Source organism: Lithobates pipiens, unplaced genomic scaffold (genome assembly GCF_037356315.1).
Source record: "Lithobates pipiens isolate NorthernLeopardFrog02 unplaced genomic scaffold, aLitPip1_a1.2 Scaffold_18, whole genome shotgun sequence".
NCBI classification, from domain to species: Eukaryota; Metazoa; Chordata; class Amphibia; order Anura; family Ranidae; genus Lithobates; species Lithobates pipiens.
The window spans coordinates 645,678,753-645,697,970 of NW_027507758.1; the positions used below are offsets into that span (position 1 = coordinate 645,678,753).

Genomic DNA, 19,218 nt, shown 5'->3' on the forward strand with positions numbered 1-19,218 from the left:
CAAGATGGTGATCTCACTTATACCCAGACAGGAAGTCTCTATGGATGACAGACAGGAAGTGATGTCAGGTACACACAGGAAGTTCCAGGTGAGAGGTTAGTCGTGAGGAAGTAGAGAGAAGACATTGCTGGAAGTGACAGCAGGTGAGGTAATAAGATCTTATTTTATATTTACACCCAGTAACCCCCGTCATGTCTGTCCTCTTCCTCCATAGTCACTGTGATATCTTTTATCTCCAGCAGATGATGATACACACATATATAGTGTGGAAACCTAGATCAACCCCTTCAGGGGCAGAACATTTACTCATGTACAGGGCCAGAACATTCTTTTGGAGATAAATTCTAGTAATATAGTCCTCAAAACAAACAGTACTGACAATAAATAGACACAACAATGACCATCCTGACCATACATGGCCTACAAAGGGCAATTATTACACTACACAGGCAGCCAATGGGCAATCATTACACTATGCAGCCAACACAATGATGGAGTGCCGAGGTCAGGAGTATGGAGCATAGAGCCCCTTATATTGCTGGTCAGGAGGAAGAAATCATCCCCCAGCCTGCCATGAACAATATGTTCCATCATTGGTGTCAGAGGGAGGAAAATACTGAGGGCTCTGAGGCATGTAGAGGAGCTCAGAGGATGTGAGGGTTTTTTTAGTAAATCTGAAAGACTTTAGGGGCCTCTGAAGGGGTAATGTAGCTGAAGGACTCTGGGACCATTGAGGTGGTAGTCCGGCTGCAGAGTGGGACCCTTGAGGGGGTAGTCCGGCTGCAGAGTGGGACCCTTGAGGGGGTAGTCCGGCTGCAGAGTGGGACCCTTGAGGGGGTATTCTGGCAGCAGAGTGGGTCCCTTGAGGGGGTAGTCCGGCTGGATGGCTTTCAGGGAATAGGGGGCTGAAGAGCTCAGGGGGCTCTGAGGGACATAAGGGGGTCTGTGGGTCTGTGATGGCCCTCCCATCCCACTTATTTTTCAGACCTTCCAGAACTGGCAACCTTAACCATCTTACTGTCTCAGTGATCATGTGATTTTTTTTTCTGGAATATCAGGTAAGATGAAGACGGACATTCCTTCACTCGTTGGTGAGCACTTGTTCTTAGAGGAGTTCTGTTTCGGCCGCAAACCAGTTCAGAAAGAAAACAAACTCAATAGAGTAAAGAGGAATATCTGATCCGGCAGGCCAAGAGGGTCCCCGATCCCCCAAGATGTAACAAATTCTACACAGTCCAGACTAAATGTGTCCCCATGGGGGACAGTACTTTATTTCTTAAATGTACAGCAACCATCCTATTTCCCCTCTCACATCCACATTAGGGGTCGATCGATTATCAATGCGGCCGATATTCACTTTTTTTGAAGAATCAGTATCGCTAACATACTTACAGATATTAACGGTATTTCTTCAAGGGATTGTACTGGAGTGATGCACGAAGCTACAGGTAACCCAGTACCGTTCTTCTGCGCAGACGGTTGGCTTTCTTGTAATAACAACCAATGGCGCTAAGCAGCCGCTCGGCTGTTATTACAAGCAGCGGGAGAAGACCCCACTCTTGCCGCTCCACCCAGGTCTCCCGTCCCACCGGCTGGCCGGAGGCCTGAACAAAGCTGGAATCGGCACTGTTTGGGTCTCGGATCTCGTAACCCGAAAGCGATGTCATGATATCACTTCCCGATTACTGGCATCATCAAGGCGACAGTTTTAAAAAATAGAAAGTATTTAAAATGCCGATCTTGGAGTTTTGAATAGTTTCAAGTGCAGAGGAGGGATTTGGGGTTTTATAAAGCCCCGATCTCTCCATAAAGAGGACCTGTCACTGCCTATTACTGTCAAAACAGGAACAAAGCAGCGCCTTCTAAGTGTAGCAGTTAAGACATTTAACCACTTCCCACCCGGCCAATGCACATATACGGCCGGGTGGGAGCCGTCTACTCCTGATAGGACGTTCAGGAACGTCCATCAGGAGGAGCGGGATCGCGTGCGCGTGCCCGCGCAGCGGCGCGTTCCCGATGCGCCCGTGTCACCCGGACACGGCGCATCTCAGACCGGCAGGAGGGCTCTGTGATTGGCCCTCCTGATCACATGACGGCCGTGTCCAATCACGGCCGTCATGTGATGTAAACAAACAGCCGGTTGCTAGGCAATAGGCTCCTCCTCTCCTCACACAGAAGTCATCGCTGAGGAGAGGAGAGCCGCTGCAGCCGGCTGATGATCAGTGAGTATGAGCTGCTTTTTACAGCTTTTTACAGCTTTTTACTCACTGATCACCACTGATCACTCACTGATCACCAGTCTAGTGTACACAGTAAACACACCACACAGTAAACACATCACACAGTATAAACACAATGTCCCCACACATGTCCCCAAAACATACATGTCCCCAAAACATACATGTCCCCAAATAATAAAAACACATGTCCCTAATAATAAAAACATGTCCCCCACATATGTCCCACTAAAATCACATGTCCCAATGATTATCTGCACACATATGTACATGATCATTTGCGTACATATGTCCGTGATCACACAAACCAATTATTATACACTTAACGGATTTTTTTTTACCAAAAACATGTAGCAGAATACATTTTGGCTTAAATTTATGACAAAATTTGATTTTATTGGATTTTTTTTTTTTTTTTTTTTTCCATTCAAGATTTTTATTGAACATAAATGAATATACATATCGTTGGGGTACAACCATACAAACAAAAGGGTATAACGACGGAAGTACAAACAAGTCATACAGGTTCCAAAAATAAAGTCAATACAAAAGAGTACCTTAGCATGAATGACTGTGAGCTGCAGAAAATATAAGAAAAGGTTTACAGGAGAAGCTTTTCTTGAACAACCTTAGATAATGGTTGTAAACACATAGCAAAAGGGGATTTTCGAATTCCGTACATATGGAATCGTGAGTGAACCAAGGTTCCAATACAGAGTCTTGTTTAGAAGCAAGCATCACGAAAGTCAGCAATGTGAGTTTCGAGAGTTAGGGTGAGTAGATATTTGTCTGGAGATCATTCAATCGTCATGTGTGTCTTTTGAGTCTTATGTGCGGTAAGGGCTACTAGGTAACCAGACCAGCTGGTGTCTTAAGTTGTACCCGCTAGAGGCGTAAATGGGAATGGGAGTTGGGAGGGAATTAAGGACAGGAAGGTGGTGTGTGGGGGGAGTCTATAACAATAAACATATGAGTTTGTAATGGGATTCCCAGAAAAACAAAACAAAAAAAAAGGGGGTAGGAAAATTTAATCTTGGAGGGAGGAAGCAAATGAGGGAGGGGAAGGGGAGGAAGAGACCGGGTCCGTCCGGGGGGGGGCACGAGCCCCCAGTCTAGCCTCGGACTTTGACCAGTCTCCCCCACCCCCCCCACGTTACAGGTATGTGCACATATCATAGGGGAGGAGGAATGCGTTTGCTCAATTGGCATGAAGTTGCATGGTGCGTTTGTACTCTGGAGTCGTCTTAAAATGGGACCAGCAGGCCCACCGTGCATTATGTTTCGTAATGGTCTCCTGGGAAATAGCTATGAGTTCTTCCATTTCAGCATTTCTATTAATCCTCATAAACCATTCCTTGATTGATGGAATCGTAGAAGTGCCCCAATGAACAGGGATGCACAGCTTTGCTGCATTTAGCAGGTGCATTATTAAAGACCTAAAATAAGTGCGTCTAGATAAAGTGGTATGATGAAGTAATAGTTGAGCTGGGGAGAATTCCAGAGAGTAAGAAGTTATTGTCGAAGTTAATTTGTGAACTTCCTGCCAGAATTTTTGGAGTGTGGGGCACGACCACCATATGTGGACGTGAGAGCCCGGTTCGGTTTTGCATCACCAACATAGGTTTGAGGTGGCTGGCGCGTATTTGTTGATAAGGGTTGGGACTCTATACCAGCGATTGAGAATTTTGTAACCGTTCTCTTGTGTGGATACGTTTATCGAGCCCTTGAGAGTGTATTCAAATATTTGTTCCCATTGGTCTTCTGAGATGGAGATTGCAAGCGCCTTCTCCCAATAGTGACAGTTTTTATGTTTCCTTGGGTGATTACTAAAGAGGATCTGATAAATGTATGATACCAAGTGTCTTTGTGGTACAGACTCCGAGCATAGCGCTTCAAATGGAGTCAGCGCTCTGGTCCAATGTGATCTGTGTTGGGGGCTAGATAGGAAATGCTGAATTTGTAAGTAAGGCCATAGGGATAGTTTCTTATCCTTCATTTGTGTAGCTAGTCTTTCCCGAGACATGAGGGAGTTGCCCTGGAAAAAGTGCTGAACTCTCATGTGAGTGTGTGGCCACCCAGAGGCCAGAAATTTCGGGGACATTCCCGGGGGGAAATCCGGGTTGGCTCGGATTGGTGTCATAGGTCCCGGTATTGTGGCTAGGTGTGATGTGGAACATGCTTTGTGGAAGCAACGCAGAGCGGGGCCTACAAGAATATGTGTGGAGGCTGTGGGCGGGATACGATTGGCTGGTAGCCATGGGGCTGTCGCTAGGGGCATTCCCGCTAGTTGGTCTTCTAAGTCTACCTATTTTTTAGTAGATGCATGGATGTTCCAATCCACTATTCTAGTGAGCAGGCATGCCCTGTAGTAAGTTGGCAAGTCGGGAAGACCTATGCCCCCTCTAGACATGGGGGTTGCCAGGAGTTCAAATTTAATGCGGGGGCGTTTGTTGCGCCAGAGAAATTTGAAGCACAGGGTTTTCAGCGTAGTAAAGAAGGCTGGTGGAATATGGATTGGAACTGCCTGCATGACGTATAAAAGTCTGGGCAAAATATTCATTTTAAGCACTGCAGCCCTACCGAACCAGGAAAATGAAGGGTTGTCCCAGTTAAGTAAGTCCCTCTTAATTGTACGTAGCAATGGCAAAAAATTTAGAGAGTACAGGTCAGTCAGTTGTGTTGGGAGTTGAATCCCAAGATATGATATGGCCTTGGCTTTCTATGAGAAGGGAAAGTTAGCTTGGCACAAGGCTACTGTCTCCGTTGGTAAAGATACATTTAGGGCATGTGATTTATCAAAGTTTATTTTAAGATTGGAAATTGCTTGGAAGTCCCTAAAATCCATCAAGAGGTTGGGGAGGGAAATATGGGGTTCCGAGAGGGAAAGTAAGATGTCGTCCGCGAAAGCAGACACTTTGAATTCGCCTTTCGGGGTAACAATACCTTTAATGTCAGGGTTGCTACGGAGACGGTTGAGAAACGGCTCTAGTGTGAGTACATATATGAGTGGTGATAGGGGGCATCCTTGGCGCGTCCCATTCCTGACCGGGAAGGCATTCGACAGGTGGCCGTTGGCTTTCACTTGTGCTGTGGGATGATCGTAGAGTGTGAGAATCATTTTGAGCATCTTTTCCCCTAGACCTATCGATCTAAGGGTCTCAGACATGTAATCCCAGGCCACTCTGTCGAATGCCTTCTCCGCGTCTAGTGATAAGAAGCCTTTCTGATCGGAAGATTGTAGGTAGGAATGGATATTAATGACTTTGATAGTGTTATCTCTGGCTTCCCGGCCAGGAATGAAGCCTACCTGATCAGGGGAGATGAGATGCGGGATCAGCGGGAGAAGGCGATTGGATAGAATTTTGGCCAGAATCTTTGTGTCCACATTAAGGAGCGAAATTGGGCGGTAGTTCGTAACTAAAGTATGGTCTTTCCCATCCTTCGGAAGCACAGTTATGTGTGCCTCCAAAAGACGATGTGAGGGGGTTTCTCCTAATGTAATTGAATTTAGTGTGGTTAAGAGAGGGCCACTGAGGTTGTTCAGGAAGGTTTTGTAGTATATGGTGGTGAACCCGTCTGGGCCTGGGCTTTTGCCATTTTTCATTTGCTTAAGGGCTTGGATAAGTTCCTCCCCGGAAATTGGTTTTTCCAAAGAGGTGGCTGTTTCTTGGGACATTGGAGTGGGTGCGTACTGGGATAGGAAGTCCCGAATAGCAGATGTCCTTTGTTCCTGAGGAGTCTGTTGGGGGTTCTGGTGGGCTATGTTGTAAAGGGTACGGTAATATCGTTCGAAGCATGCTGCTATATCTCTGTTATTGGTCGCTAGAGACCCATCAGGGTTCCTAATCTTTTGAATCGTTTGTGAAGCTCTCTTCCCCTGCAACGCCCTGGCTAAGAGTGTTCCATTTTTGTTACCATGTTCATAAAATAGCTAACGGGAAAGTGTAAGTTTTTTTCTTATTTTCAGATTCAATTCATCAAGCAGGAGAGCTCGTGCGTGTGTGAGATCTTGCAGTGCCAATGTAGCCTGTGTTTTTTTATGTGCTACCTCTAGCGATTTAATTTGCGCTAACAACTCTCGGATACGCGCCTGTTGCAGACGCTTACGTTTAGCTGAAAGCCTTAGGAATTCCCCCCTAACTGAACATTTGTGAGCTTCCCACTGCGTGATGGGGTGTGTGTCTGGTGTGTTATTTATGCTGAAGAATGACTCTAGGAATGATTGTATGTGATCTAGATTGGCCTGGTCTGTCAGAAGTGAAGGGTCCAGGCGCCAGATTTTGGACCTGTCCAGTGATGCCGGTAGTGTCAGTGAAATGGAAATGGGGTGATGGTCTGAGATATACATAGGTTCAATGGTGGCTTTGGTTAGTAGGTGTAGATCCTGTTGGGAGATAAATAAGTAGTCGATTCTGGAATACCTCTGGTGAGGAGGAGAGAAAAAAGTGTAATCTTTTCCATCAGGATTAAGAGTACGCCAAGAGTCGTGTAGGAGTAGGCTATGTATTTGTGATTGGATCTGACGCAAGGCTCTATAAGGGATCGAAGAGGTCCCCGTTGAAGAATCGAGTACAGGATTAAGGGGAGCATTGAAGTCCCCGCCTAGAATAGTTAGACCAGATTGAAAAGAGGCTAGAAGAGAGGTAAGTTTGCGAAAGAAAGGGACGTGTTTCACATTGGGTGCGTATACGTTGACCAGGGTAACCGGCCTATTGTGTAAATGACCCTTGACGAAGAGGTATCGGCCTTCTGGATCTGACAATGAGTCCGTAACCTCCAAGGGGCAATTTTTCGCTAACAATATCGATACACCTTTCGACTTAGCTAGGGGGTTCGTTGCGTGGAATGCCGTAGGATACTGATAATTCTCTAATTTTGGTATGTTATTAGATCTGAAGTGCGTTTCTTGTAGTAGAATTACGTCAGCCTTGTTGCTTTTCATCATCGTGAGAACCTGCGATCGTTTTTCTGGGGTGTTTAGCCCCTTTGCATTAAGGGAGATTATTTTAAACGTGAGAGGATTCTGGGAGTTGATGGGAGACATGATGTCGAGTACGGTCAGATGTAGATAGGATAGATTATTGGTAAATACCGTGCCCGAGCGTCAAAAAAAAAAAAAAAAGGGGGGGGGGGGAACCCCACAGAAGAGGGAAACTCCCTGGGAGGGGGGGTGGGGACGAAGGGAGTGTTAAACCGGTGGAAGAAATAGGCCTGCTATTCTTCCCGAAACAGTCTAGGGTTACCGGATGAATACAGCAGAGATACCGAGTCTGCTGTGTGGGGGTTGCTAGGATCGGTCGTGTCAAGCCTCGACCCGTCTCAGAGGACCAATGTGTGTATGTCAGAGGATGGTCTAAGTGTGATGTGGGGTGTGTGGAAAGGGAGTCATTCAGTGTATCAGCAGGGCACCCTGATAGAGTATCAGAGCATGTCAGAATCATTGTCGAGGTGAGGAACCATTTTATCGTGACTATCTATGTGCAAAAACACAAACATATGCGTGTGACAAGGAAACCTAAGATGATAGTAAAAAAAAAAGGGCGGCCCGGAATTATAGATCATGAGAGCAGCCGCAACAAGTAATGGAAATCTCAACCAGAAATAAACAAATAAACCAAGAGAGAGAGAGCACATACATGTAAATGAAACAAATTAAGCTATGGATCTGCACAGGCGAGGTAAATACCCACACGGGTCACCACAATAGGGGAATTGGGAGCATGGCCCAGAAGTATCTCATTAGTGTGCACTTCCTCGGAATTTGGAAAAGGTGATGCACAGGTAAATGTGAGGATGCGTGCAGAGGTCAGAAACCTTAAGTGACGCGTCCAAGGTGTGAGTCTAAAATAAGGTTGGAACAGCCACTCTCTGCGATATAAGACAATATGTTCCCTAAGGGAATAGAATATGCATGCATGTGGTCTCTCAGCGGTCTGCCAATACACATATGCGGGTATACAAAGATCTGCAGGACAAGAGGGGGTACAGCAACCAAGACTATCTCTAGTGACTGTTACAGAGGCAAGAAGAGGCTCTTGCTTAGTGCTTGGGCATGGGTGCGGGTGGGAAACCCCCCTCCTTGGTTGGGATGTGGGAAGGCCCCGATGGGGACCAGAAAAGCCTCCGCTAAGACTCTCAACCCCCCCCCAGGGGGTATTAGGAAGGGCAATGCTGGACCCCCCCCCTGTCCTGCGCAATCAGGGAAATACACAAATAAGTATAAGCACATATATATTTAGTGAACTGAACATGTCTCCACTTGCAGTATGTAGCAAAGCTAATCAAATATTCTAGCGGCAAACTCAGTTATTGTCCCATACCCCATCTCGGTGCAGTTGAATCCGGTACCATCCAGAAGCGTTGACAGATTGGTGGAAGTCCTGCTGCTTTATATCTGTGGGGTGTGTTGAGATGCTGAGACGTACTTAGACCTTAGGGAAACATGTCCTTCTGTATGAATGGGGTAGAGATGAGACTCCTCCGATTCCAGAGATCTGGTGCACGGACGAGTGTTTCCATACATGGAGTAGCTTACCCAAGAGGTCGAAAGTAAGAGAACATGTGGGCGGAGTCACCCCATCTCTAAGTCAGCCCAATACGAGGTATGATACCCCCTTTGTGGACAAGATACTTTTTGGAAGAGAGCTATTGAATTGCCATCACAAGTACATAGATGAATAAAATAAAAAGCCAAATCGTAGAGTCTTGTGCGCCTAATACATAGATTCGAGAATAATTCCCAAACATCAGGCAGTATCCTTGCTGGCTGGATGCGATATCAGTAAAGGACATGAGAGCCTGGATAAACAAATACTCCCGTGGGTGCAGGCCGTAAGGTGAAAGAATCACAGAGAGCGGAGGTAACCGAAGATATTCAAGTAGCCAGAAACTGATACGAAGTACGGAAGGAATACTTCTAACCGATAGCTATTTTACTATAGAGTGGTAAACTTACAGTTTGTGGCAACGCATAAAGGGGCGAAGGAAGTCTGTGGATCCATAGCTGTCAGCAGTAGGAGTATGCCCCCTCAGGCCTCCTGCCGAGGCCGTCTGTGAACTGGCGATGCTGAAGGGCTACCGTTTGCCCGGGGAGACCTCGCCTGAGGTGGAGGTGAGGACGGAGGTGACCTCTGGCGACGATGGCGCTGCGCGTTCCATTCCATGGCATCCTCTCCCTGGTCAGCGATCCGGGGGGTTATTGGATTTTTATTGAAGTAGAAAAAAGAAAATATTGTTTTTTTTTTCCCAAATTTCCGCTTTTTTGCGCTTATATCGCAAAAAATAAAAAACGGAGTCGTGAATAAATACCACCAAAATAAAGCTCTATTTGTGCGAACAAAATGATAAAAATTTCATTTGGGTACAGTGTAGCACGACCGTGCAATTGTCACTGAAAGCGCTAGAGCGCTGAAAGCTGAAAATTGGGCTGGGAAGGAAGGGGGCGAAAGTGCCCTGTATTGAAGTGGTTAATGAATTAAAATCATAATGGCAACACTGATAAACCAGCGATATAAAAACACATAGATATCAGTGTCATCCGCGCCGTCCCGGGAACTGCCTGGTGTCGCTGGCTGGAATGTCCGTGTGTCTGTCCTTTATCCAGTCACATTGGTGGAGCCCAGCGCTCCTGGAATGCTGGGACAGGGATCGGCAATGCACAGGAACACGGCAGGGTGTCGTCACTTCCGGGTATAGGGTCAGCGGGGAGGTGCGAGTGTTCGGATCATGCACGCTCCTTCCTCAGGCTCTGCTGGGGGCCATCTTTGAAGACGTTTTTTTTATATATACACATAGACTGAGTACTAAGTGACTGGCTAAACGGATAACCATGGGAACATGTAAACATTGAGGAAAATTACAATTCCACCAACTGAACATACTATTTTTACACTCTTAAACAATTTTACGTGATTATGACTAAAATTACCAATAAACTTAAAGGTGAAATTAATACTTTTATAAAAATATTTAAAATTATACTTTTAATAAAATTCATAAATGAATAAACTTAAACTAAAACACTAAATACTTATCTACATCGACATATTTGGCAGAACAACCCCTACGCCTCCCATTTAGTATCCTATGGACGCTATATTGTTGACGTTGTCATTATCTAGGCCAGATACTCTAATCTCTGGATTTCTACAACATTTCAAAACCAACACTATGGGCTTGTCATTCTCCGCAGTATCTGATGACAATAAGCTTGTGTTTTTGGATCTAGAATTGTTCCATCATGACAACAGTATTTGTGGTCAGAATTTCACAAAACCCACCTCCGGCAACTCCTATTTGCACTATCGTCACCATCCACGTTGGGTGAACAACATCCCGAAGAGCCAGTTCTGCCGTTTTAAGCATAACTGTACTCGTACACAGGACTACAATACCCATGGTCAGATACTCAAGACCAAATTTTAAGAAAAAGTTTACCCCGATGATATTGTTGAAGAATCTTTTCAACACACATCTTCATACAGACATAAAAAGTGACAGAAAGGCTAAAACAGAGGACAGTACACAACCAGTGCAGTTTGTCACACGGTTCCATACTCTATTTACGAAGATGGAAAGGATCCTCTCTAAACATTGGTCCATATTGAGCGAGGATCCCCATATAAAATCCACACTAACCAATCAACCTCTAGTAATTTATAGAACAGCAAAAAACATCAAGACCCAAATAGATACAAGTAAAATAAAACCACCACGACCGATCGCTAATGCTTCCCTGACATTCTTTAACATCAAGGGAACGTATCAGTGCAAAAAAAAACTCAATGTCTCCCATGTAAACACGTGACACATAGACAACAAGATTTCACATGTAAAGGAAAGCAGTACACCATACCGGATTTCTTTACATGCTCATCTGAGTACGTTGTATACTGCTTGGCATGCCCATGTGGCCTACTCTATGTAGGCTGCACCATCCATACTCTCTCTCCACAAAACGTTTAGTGAACACCGTAACTTTGTTGAGAAGGGTGTGGATAAATATAGAGTCCCGAGACACTTTAAAGAGTTTCACAAGAAGTCATCTTTAGAGCTTCACCTTTGGGTCATAGAGGCCAAATCCAACCATTTTCCCAAAGCAGAACGCTATAAACGGCTATGTGAGCGGGAAAATTACTGGATTTATACTTTGGATAGTCTATCACCCGGGGGCCTTAATGAGGGCATTGAAATTAATATTCTACTATGACCAGATCTGTCCTCGTTGGTCCATGTTGTATGTGTGTATGTATGCACTTGTGTGTATATGTATATGTACACACATATGCATAGATAGGATGTTTACATTCAGTATAGACCCCAGATCTCTACATAAAAAGAAAACCTGTCACCCAGTATTACTGTCACATGGGATATTTACAGTCATTATAGACCCCAGATCTCTCCATAAAGAGGAACTGCCACCTCCTATTACTGTCACATGGGATGTTTACATTCATTATAGACTCCAGATCTCTCCATAAAGAGGACCCGTCACCTCCTATTACTGTCAAATGGAATATTTACATTCATTATAGGCCCCAGATCTCTCCATAAAGAGGACCTCCTATTACAGTGACATTGTATTTTTACATCCTTTGTGACAGCAATAAAAGTGCTAAAAAATAAAAGGACAGTGTAAAAATAAAAACGTTAAATCTGCAGAATAATGGCACCGGTTATCAACTATTGGCCTCAAATGCAGCTGAAAAATTGGTATCGGTATCGGCCCTGAAAAAATTATATCCGTTGAACCCTAATCCACATCCTATTATTGTTCGACCAATACCATCCAAATAATTCTTATTTTTATTTCCTAAAGTTATCCGTCTTCAAGGAGACCTGTATAGATCAAATGACGGAACCAATGAGGATGGAGGAGGACCGGAGTCACATGACTGAGAAGATACTAAACCTCACCCTGGAGATCATCTACCTGCTGACCAGAGAGGTGAGGAGGATTCTGGGAGGTCACATGACATCACTGTTATCGCTATTAATAAAACACAGACCTGTCCGGAGAGGTGAGGAGGATTCTGGGAGGTCACATGACATCACTCTTATCTCTATTAATAAAACACAGACCTGACCGGAGAGGTGAGGAGGATTCTGGGATTCTAACATGATGTTCCTATTGGTTCCTCAATACAGAGATTTCCTCTTGTGAAGTCCAGTGATCATATGACCATCACAGTGCCTCCATGTGACTCCCTAAAACCTGAGAGACACAACATGGAGAAGATTCTAGAAGTCACCAAGAAGATGATGGAGCTGCTGACAGGAGAGGTGAGGAGGATTCTGGGAATTCTGGGACATTATCCAGTAACAGACAAGGGATGTGTCTGGATAGTGACTGCATCATTGTGTGTGTCAGGTTCCTATAAGGTGTCAGGATGTCACTGTCTATTTCTCCATGGAGGAGTGGGAGTATTTAGAAGGACACAAGGATCTCTACAAGGACGTCATGATGGACAATCAGCCGCCCCTCACATCACCGGGTAAGAGGAGACTTTATTGTAAAGGAGAGAGCAGTACGGAGGCTCCACCTAGATCCCCCATCATCTGATAAACACATAGAAACAATGTATTCAGTCAGTGTGTGTGTTTCCTACAGATGGATCCAGTAATGGGAACCCACCAGAGAGATGTCCCCATCCTCTGTATTCCCGGGATTCCACACAGGAAGATTACACCATCCCCCACTGTTACAAGGTTGGTGAGATGGATCATCTAGAACATGAACTTGAGGAGACGGGGGTTTATTTACTAAAGGCAAATCCACTGTGCAATTGGAAGTGCAGTTGTTGTAGATCTGAGGGGAACATAAGAAACATCATTCTTGCTTGCACATGATTGGATGATAGAAATCAGCAGAGCTTCCCCTCATTTCAGATCTTCCCCTCAGAGCTACAGCAACTGCACATCCATGTGCACTTGTAGTGTGTAGTGGATTTGCCTTTAGTAAATCAACACCAATGTGTGTATTTTCTATGTGATGTCACAATTATAAATCTTCTATCTTACGGATGATATTCTCTCTCATTTTCTTGGTTTAGAGTGGAGATCCAATGGATATAGAATTTGAGGTGAAATCAGAAGAAGAAGAGAGGTATGTGAGGGATGATCAGCAGTCTATGGAGGAGGATGGAATAACGGGGACATTTATAGAGGAGGACACTCCTACAGAGATCAGCACAGGTGGGTCATTAACACTAAATACATTCCTCCACCCATACTGCTCACTGATTGGTCCAGAGTAGGGCGGGGGCTGGGTGATATTAGCCTGTAATCCCCTGGTCACTTTCCTGAGCTGTGTTCCCCGTCCTGTATTCCTGGATTTCTCTCCGATAATCTTCCTTCTCTGTGCTGCCGACACAATTTATGTCTCTAGACTGGATATATGGAGATTCTGGGGATCAGCTGGCAGCAAAATGTTCATTTTCCCCATAGATGTTACTAGATCTAGGCACCTGGGGTATGTGATTTGGGTCTTCTGCCCCATACCCGGGTGTGACAAGATCTCTGGCAGAACAATCCCCCCAGGATTACTTGTTGTGTTGTCTGCTGGCTGTGCCGGGTGGAGGGTCTGTATAGTCTCAGACCCAAGTCACTGAGTGCAGTCTCAGGAGATGGGAGGCAGCGGTGTGGGATCTCTGCAACTTGTCTCATGTAGACATTTCATCTTCCACTGATCACTGAATACCAATATTATGAGTCCTGACCCTTACACTGTATACTTTATATTCTACATTACATACTCCTGAACCCTGCACTATATACTCTATGTTGTACATTACATCATTCTGATACTATATAGTCCTATCTGTTGTATCTTATACAATATGTTGTACATTACATAGTCCTGACTTCTGCTCTCTCCCCTCCCCCCACTGCTATATATACACATAATATGTATTCTCTTTTGTTACACCCATTTCCTACCAGCTGGACATTTTATATCTGATGATGTGATTGGAGGACAGACTTTTACATGGTTATAATAATGTGATAACATCCTCAGACTTTGGAACCTTAAACAGAAAGTGATAATGGGGGAGGAGTCAATAACCCAATGATGGGGTCTTCAGGATCAGTCCAGTCTTCATCTTGGTTGTTCTCCCCCCATCCTCACTCTCTGACCTCTGGTGGGGCTCAGCCCCGCTGTTATTCATGACTAAATCATGGACTAAATAAGGAAGTGCAGGACTTCTTGTGTTGGGAAGATGGCAATGAGTGATAGAGGGGGAGGGGACACTCGTCCTATAATCCCCTCATCACTGTCACTCCTATAAAAGACAGTTCTCGTTGTTTCTTCACTCTCTGACTAAGGTCCATGAATAAAGAAATGATCTGGTAGGAGATCAGAGGACCCATTTACTAGTTACCTTGAGGGGAGAATTGTAAGATCCTCAGAGACAAAGCTGTCTGATGTAGGCAGAGTCCTGGTTTAGGGGAACCAATCAGCTGATGTCTAGTAATAATCTTTGTATTTGTATTTTAGTAGATGGACGGGAGATGAGGAAAACCTCAGAGGATTGTCTCACTTTGTCTCCAGACTGTAAAGTAGAAGATGAGGACATCACACAGTATAGTCCAGGAGAAAACCCGACTACCTCAAATGTCCATCCGGCACCACACAGTGTAGATGGACCATCATATTCCTCTTATCCTGAGGAACCTCAGACTGTGCGGGACGGGGCCATCCTTCCAACAGAGAAGAGCTTTTCCTGTACTGAGTGCAAGAAGTGTTTCCATTCTAAATACCATCTTATTGTGCATATAAGATCTCACACAGGGGAGAAGCCATATTCCTGTCCTGAGTGCGGGAAATGTTTTTCAGTGAAATCCAGTCTTTCCAAACATCAGAGATCTCACACGGGGGAGAAGCCGTATTCCTGTCCTGAGTGCGGAAAATGTTTTCCAATGAAGTCCAGTCTTTCCAAACATCAGAGATCTCACACGGGGGAGAAGCCGTATTCCTGTCCTGAGTGTGGGAAATGTTTTTCAGTGATGTCCAATCTTTACACACATCAGAGATCTCACACGGGGGATAAGCCGTATTCCTGTCCTGAGTGTGGGAAATGTTTTTCAGTGATGTCCAATCTTTACACACATCAGAGATCTCACACGGGGGAGAAGCCGTATTCCTGTCCTGAGTGCGGGAAATGTTTTTCACAGAAGTCCAGTCTTTCCACACATCAGAGATCTCACACGAGGGAGAAGCCGCATTTCTGTCCTGAGTGTGGGAAATGTTTTTCACAGAAATCCAATCTTTACACACATCAGAGATCTCACATGGGGGAGAAGCCGTTTTCCTGTCCTGAGTGAGGGAATTGTTCCTCACTGAAGTCCTGTCTTCCTGTACATCAGGGATCCCACACAACCCTCGAGGTGTATTAGTGCCTTGAGTGTGGGGAATGTCTTCTATATGAATGTTGCTGGACATCACAGCTCTCATGTGGGGAAGAAACACACCCTGATATACACCTCAGATATACTCTATGGCTGATCTTCATCGTGTAAGAAATAGTTGATAGGGAGATCAGAGATCACCAAAGACATGGATGAAGTGTAAAAATACGATGGATACAATACAATATTTTATGATAAAAGAGATGAAGTTCGATGGCACAAAGGCCTCGGAATACACAAAGGGGCAGTGACTCCAATCATCAGTAACATGCGATTGTAGAAACAATATTCAGCATAATAAAGACATGTGAAATGTGTTGATATTCGGAGACTGTGACGGGGCGTCTTGTCTCTATGGACAACATGTCAAAGCTGGTCATGGAAAGTCCAGTAATAATTGTAGGAAGTGTGTACTGAGATGTAGTCTTGGAAGAAAAGAGAGGCGGCAGAACAAGCCCCGGAATCTAAAGTATCCCTCATATTTTATTTCATACAATGATTTCCTATTACCATTGGTTCCATCTAGTGGCAATAATGGGGTATTGCTCTAATTTTCCGGATGGAGGTATTTCAGAAAATAAATACTTATTCCAGTCTCTAGATGGAGCTGACGATCATAGGAAATCACATCAATACAATTATATCATACATTTATAACATCTGGGACAATGCTTGTCATGCTCTTCCAACACATTTTCTATTTATAGTCCTCTTAGTTTCCTTCATCAGGAATGATTTCATACTAATACCTGAGATCATACACTTATTAGTACAGTACACACTGAAGGACATAAGTTAGAGAGCATGTAACCCCAACATGTCATGTTCCTGATATGTGCCTGCTGTCCCATGTACTGGTATGAAGAACTCTCCTCTTCTCTTCGTATTGATTCCTTTGTGTGAAATCTCTGGTGATCCTGCCACTCCCTCTGCTTTCCTATTAAAAACTGATCTCACTAGACATGAGCACAGTGTGGTTAGTGTGCGGGCTGTACTGAGAACTCAGCCTGCTCTCCTCCAAAGATTAGACTTCTGCTGGCACATCTCATCTACTGGGAAGACCAGTGTACTGCTTTTTATCTCTCCCAGCTCTCTATGCAGTTGATAATAGAGGGTATGTTATTACTTATAAAAAAGAGGAAAAGGGTATATAAAATATTTGTGTTTGCCGGTGTGTGCAGCAACTTTTTTTATTAATACATTTTAGTAGAATTTTTAAGTGTGATCTCTGGTGTTAGAATTATTCCTCTCACTCCGACATTCGTGGTGATCCCTCACATGTGTGGTGCAATCACGCTCTACATACACATATACACAGTATGGGTGCGTTTACAGGTGTGTGCGGGGCAATGGGGGTCACTTTTCATTTTTTTAATATACATTTTGTCTTTTTTTTTTACTTGTTTAATTTTTTAAATAATTTTTTTATAATTCATATTTTTTAAATTGTTTATTATTATTTTTTATTTAACTGTATTTCTATCACACGTGGATAACAAACCCCCCATGTGATATCATTGGGCAGGTGACAGGTCCTTTTAATGAGACATGGGGGGTGTCTCATTAAACCTCTACCCTCCAATGCACAGATGGCACTCAGTTAGATGTTTCCTTGGTTGTATCATCTGGGGAATGAGGAAACAATGAGGACTGCCGGCTTCATTCAAAGGAGATCGGGGGATGGACGTTTACCAGTCTCCTCTCTCTTGGCTTCCTTCCTGGATGTGGTCTCAGGTTCCCAGGATGAGCAGGAGAGCCCAGGAACCACACTTGGTGGGGGGGACTGGGCCATCTGCAGTGTAAATGGGATCAGGCAGATCTACAGCCCCCCGGATCACTCTTAAGGCCCATACACAGGATCTGATTTTTTGACAACAAACATGCAAATTAGCTATTTTAAGGCAACATCCGACCGTGTGTACGCCCCTTCGGAAAAAAAATGACAGTTTTCTTCGGACAAATGTCCGCTCTGCAAACAGACAAACTTTTCGGCAACAAAAGTCCGATGGAGCAAAATCTGATGGTGTGTACAGAAATCCATCGGACTTAAGTCCAAAGTACAAACACGCATGCTCAGAACCAATGCAAAAGATCAGACAACAATACAGAAGTTGACCAAAGGGTGGCGGTAAAGAGCAGAAAAACTATGTGATTTGGTGAAAGTTGGCTGAAAATGTCCTGCCGTGTGTATGCAATACAAGTTCACGGCCAACGCCCTTTGGACAGAAATCCACAGAAAAGTTTGTTTGAAGTCTGATTGTGTGTATGAGGCTTAACTGTGCAACCGGGAGCCGGATGAGCCTCTGCTCCAGAGTGATGGCTTGCCACATGCAGGTATCCTGCCTGCTGATATAAGGGGACAGCAAAGCCAGCAGACGGTGAAAAACGGGGTCCGTCATCCGGAGATAATTCCTGAAATCATCAGCATTATTCTCCCGGGTGTCATGGAGCAAAGGCATGTGCACGAACTGGTCACGCTGGAGCAACCAATTCTTGGTCCACAAACTCCTCCTCACCCTGTTCATGGACTAGACTTGTGTTAAAGCTAAAAGCCCAACACCAAGCCCCTGCAAAGCACGAACTCTACGACGAGTGTGTACGCAAAACATGGCTTGAAAACGGTCGACTGGTCAGAACGGACAACAGAAAGCACCGATAAACAGCAAGGTCTGAAAGAACGAACTGAAAACCAGAAACAAGCAGACAATAAGCAATGAAAATCAAAGCGTACTATACCAAGATATAGTCCACAATGAGCATCAAATGCTAACTGACTACACGCACTGATAAGCAGATACGCACCGACAAGCACAAACTGCAGAGCAGTAACGATCTGAAGCACAAATCTGAAAAGCGCAAATCATCTCTACTAACACGCGATAAACACGAGATCAGCAGAAGGAGCCCAAAGGGTGCCGGACGTGGTGCTGAACTTCCCTTTTTCTAGTCCCGTCGTACGCGGCTTACGTCACCACGTTCTTGCCAACTGGAAATTCCGACAACTTAGTCCGACCGTGTGTATGCAACACTACTTCCGGACTTAATCCGTCGGAATCTATCCGACGAATTTCGTTGTTGGAATGTCCGCCCGTGTGTACAAGGGCTTAAAATTGGATTAGCTACATGTGTTGAACCATAGATTCATTCTAAATTTATCTTGATTTAAAAATGAGTCTTGGTTTATCTACCAAGTTTGTATATGGTTAACAAAATTGTCCATATACTGTAAAAGAGATTTAAGCTTGAAGGTCTTTGTTTTGAGAAGAACTCACGTGTTAAATTCAACAACTAGTGTGTTTTCATAAGTCTATAGAGCAGGCATGCCCAACCTTTTGAAGAGCGAGGGCCACTTAAGTGACTTGGTAACCGATCACGGGCCACAATGAGCAGAGCAGGTGGATGGCATGTGCAAATGCAGAGCAGACACGGACGCAGCCCACAATACTTTTTAGCACAAGTCGGTTTATGTCTGCCACTACTTAGAGGTGAATGGAGTGTCCAATTGGTTGGTCTGTTGGACTGACCATGTGAAAGGGGTCCAAGACTGCTTTCACATTGATGTGCTGCGGTT

At 44.6% G+C, this 19,218-nt stretch overlaps 2 protein-coding genes across 4 annotated transcripts in view; one reads left to right on the forward strand and one right to left on the reverse strand.

Moving 5' to 3' along the window:
• Positions 1–19,218, reverse strand: part of LOC143989559 (uncharacterized) — a 205,885-nt gene that overhangs the window by 140,382 nt on the left and 46,285 nt on the right. The window lies entirely within an intron of this gene.
• LOC143989907 (uncharacterized) lies at positions 12,047–13,519 on the forward strand. Its single transcript, XM_077490182.1, has 5 exons — positions 12,047–12,186; positions 12,387–12,521; positions 12,610–12,733; positions 12,850–12,947; positions 13,292–13,519. Exons 1-5 carry the CDS (start codon positions 12,091–12,093, stop codon positions 13,493–13,495), a joined length of 657 nt encoding a protein of 218 aa, XP_077346308.1. The 5' UTR covers positions 12,047–12,090; the 3' UTR covers positions 13,496–13,519.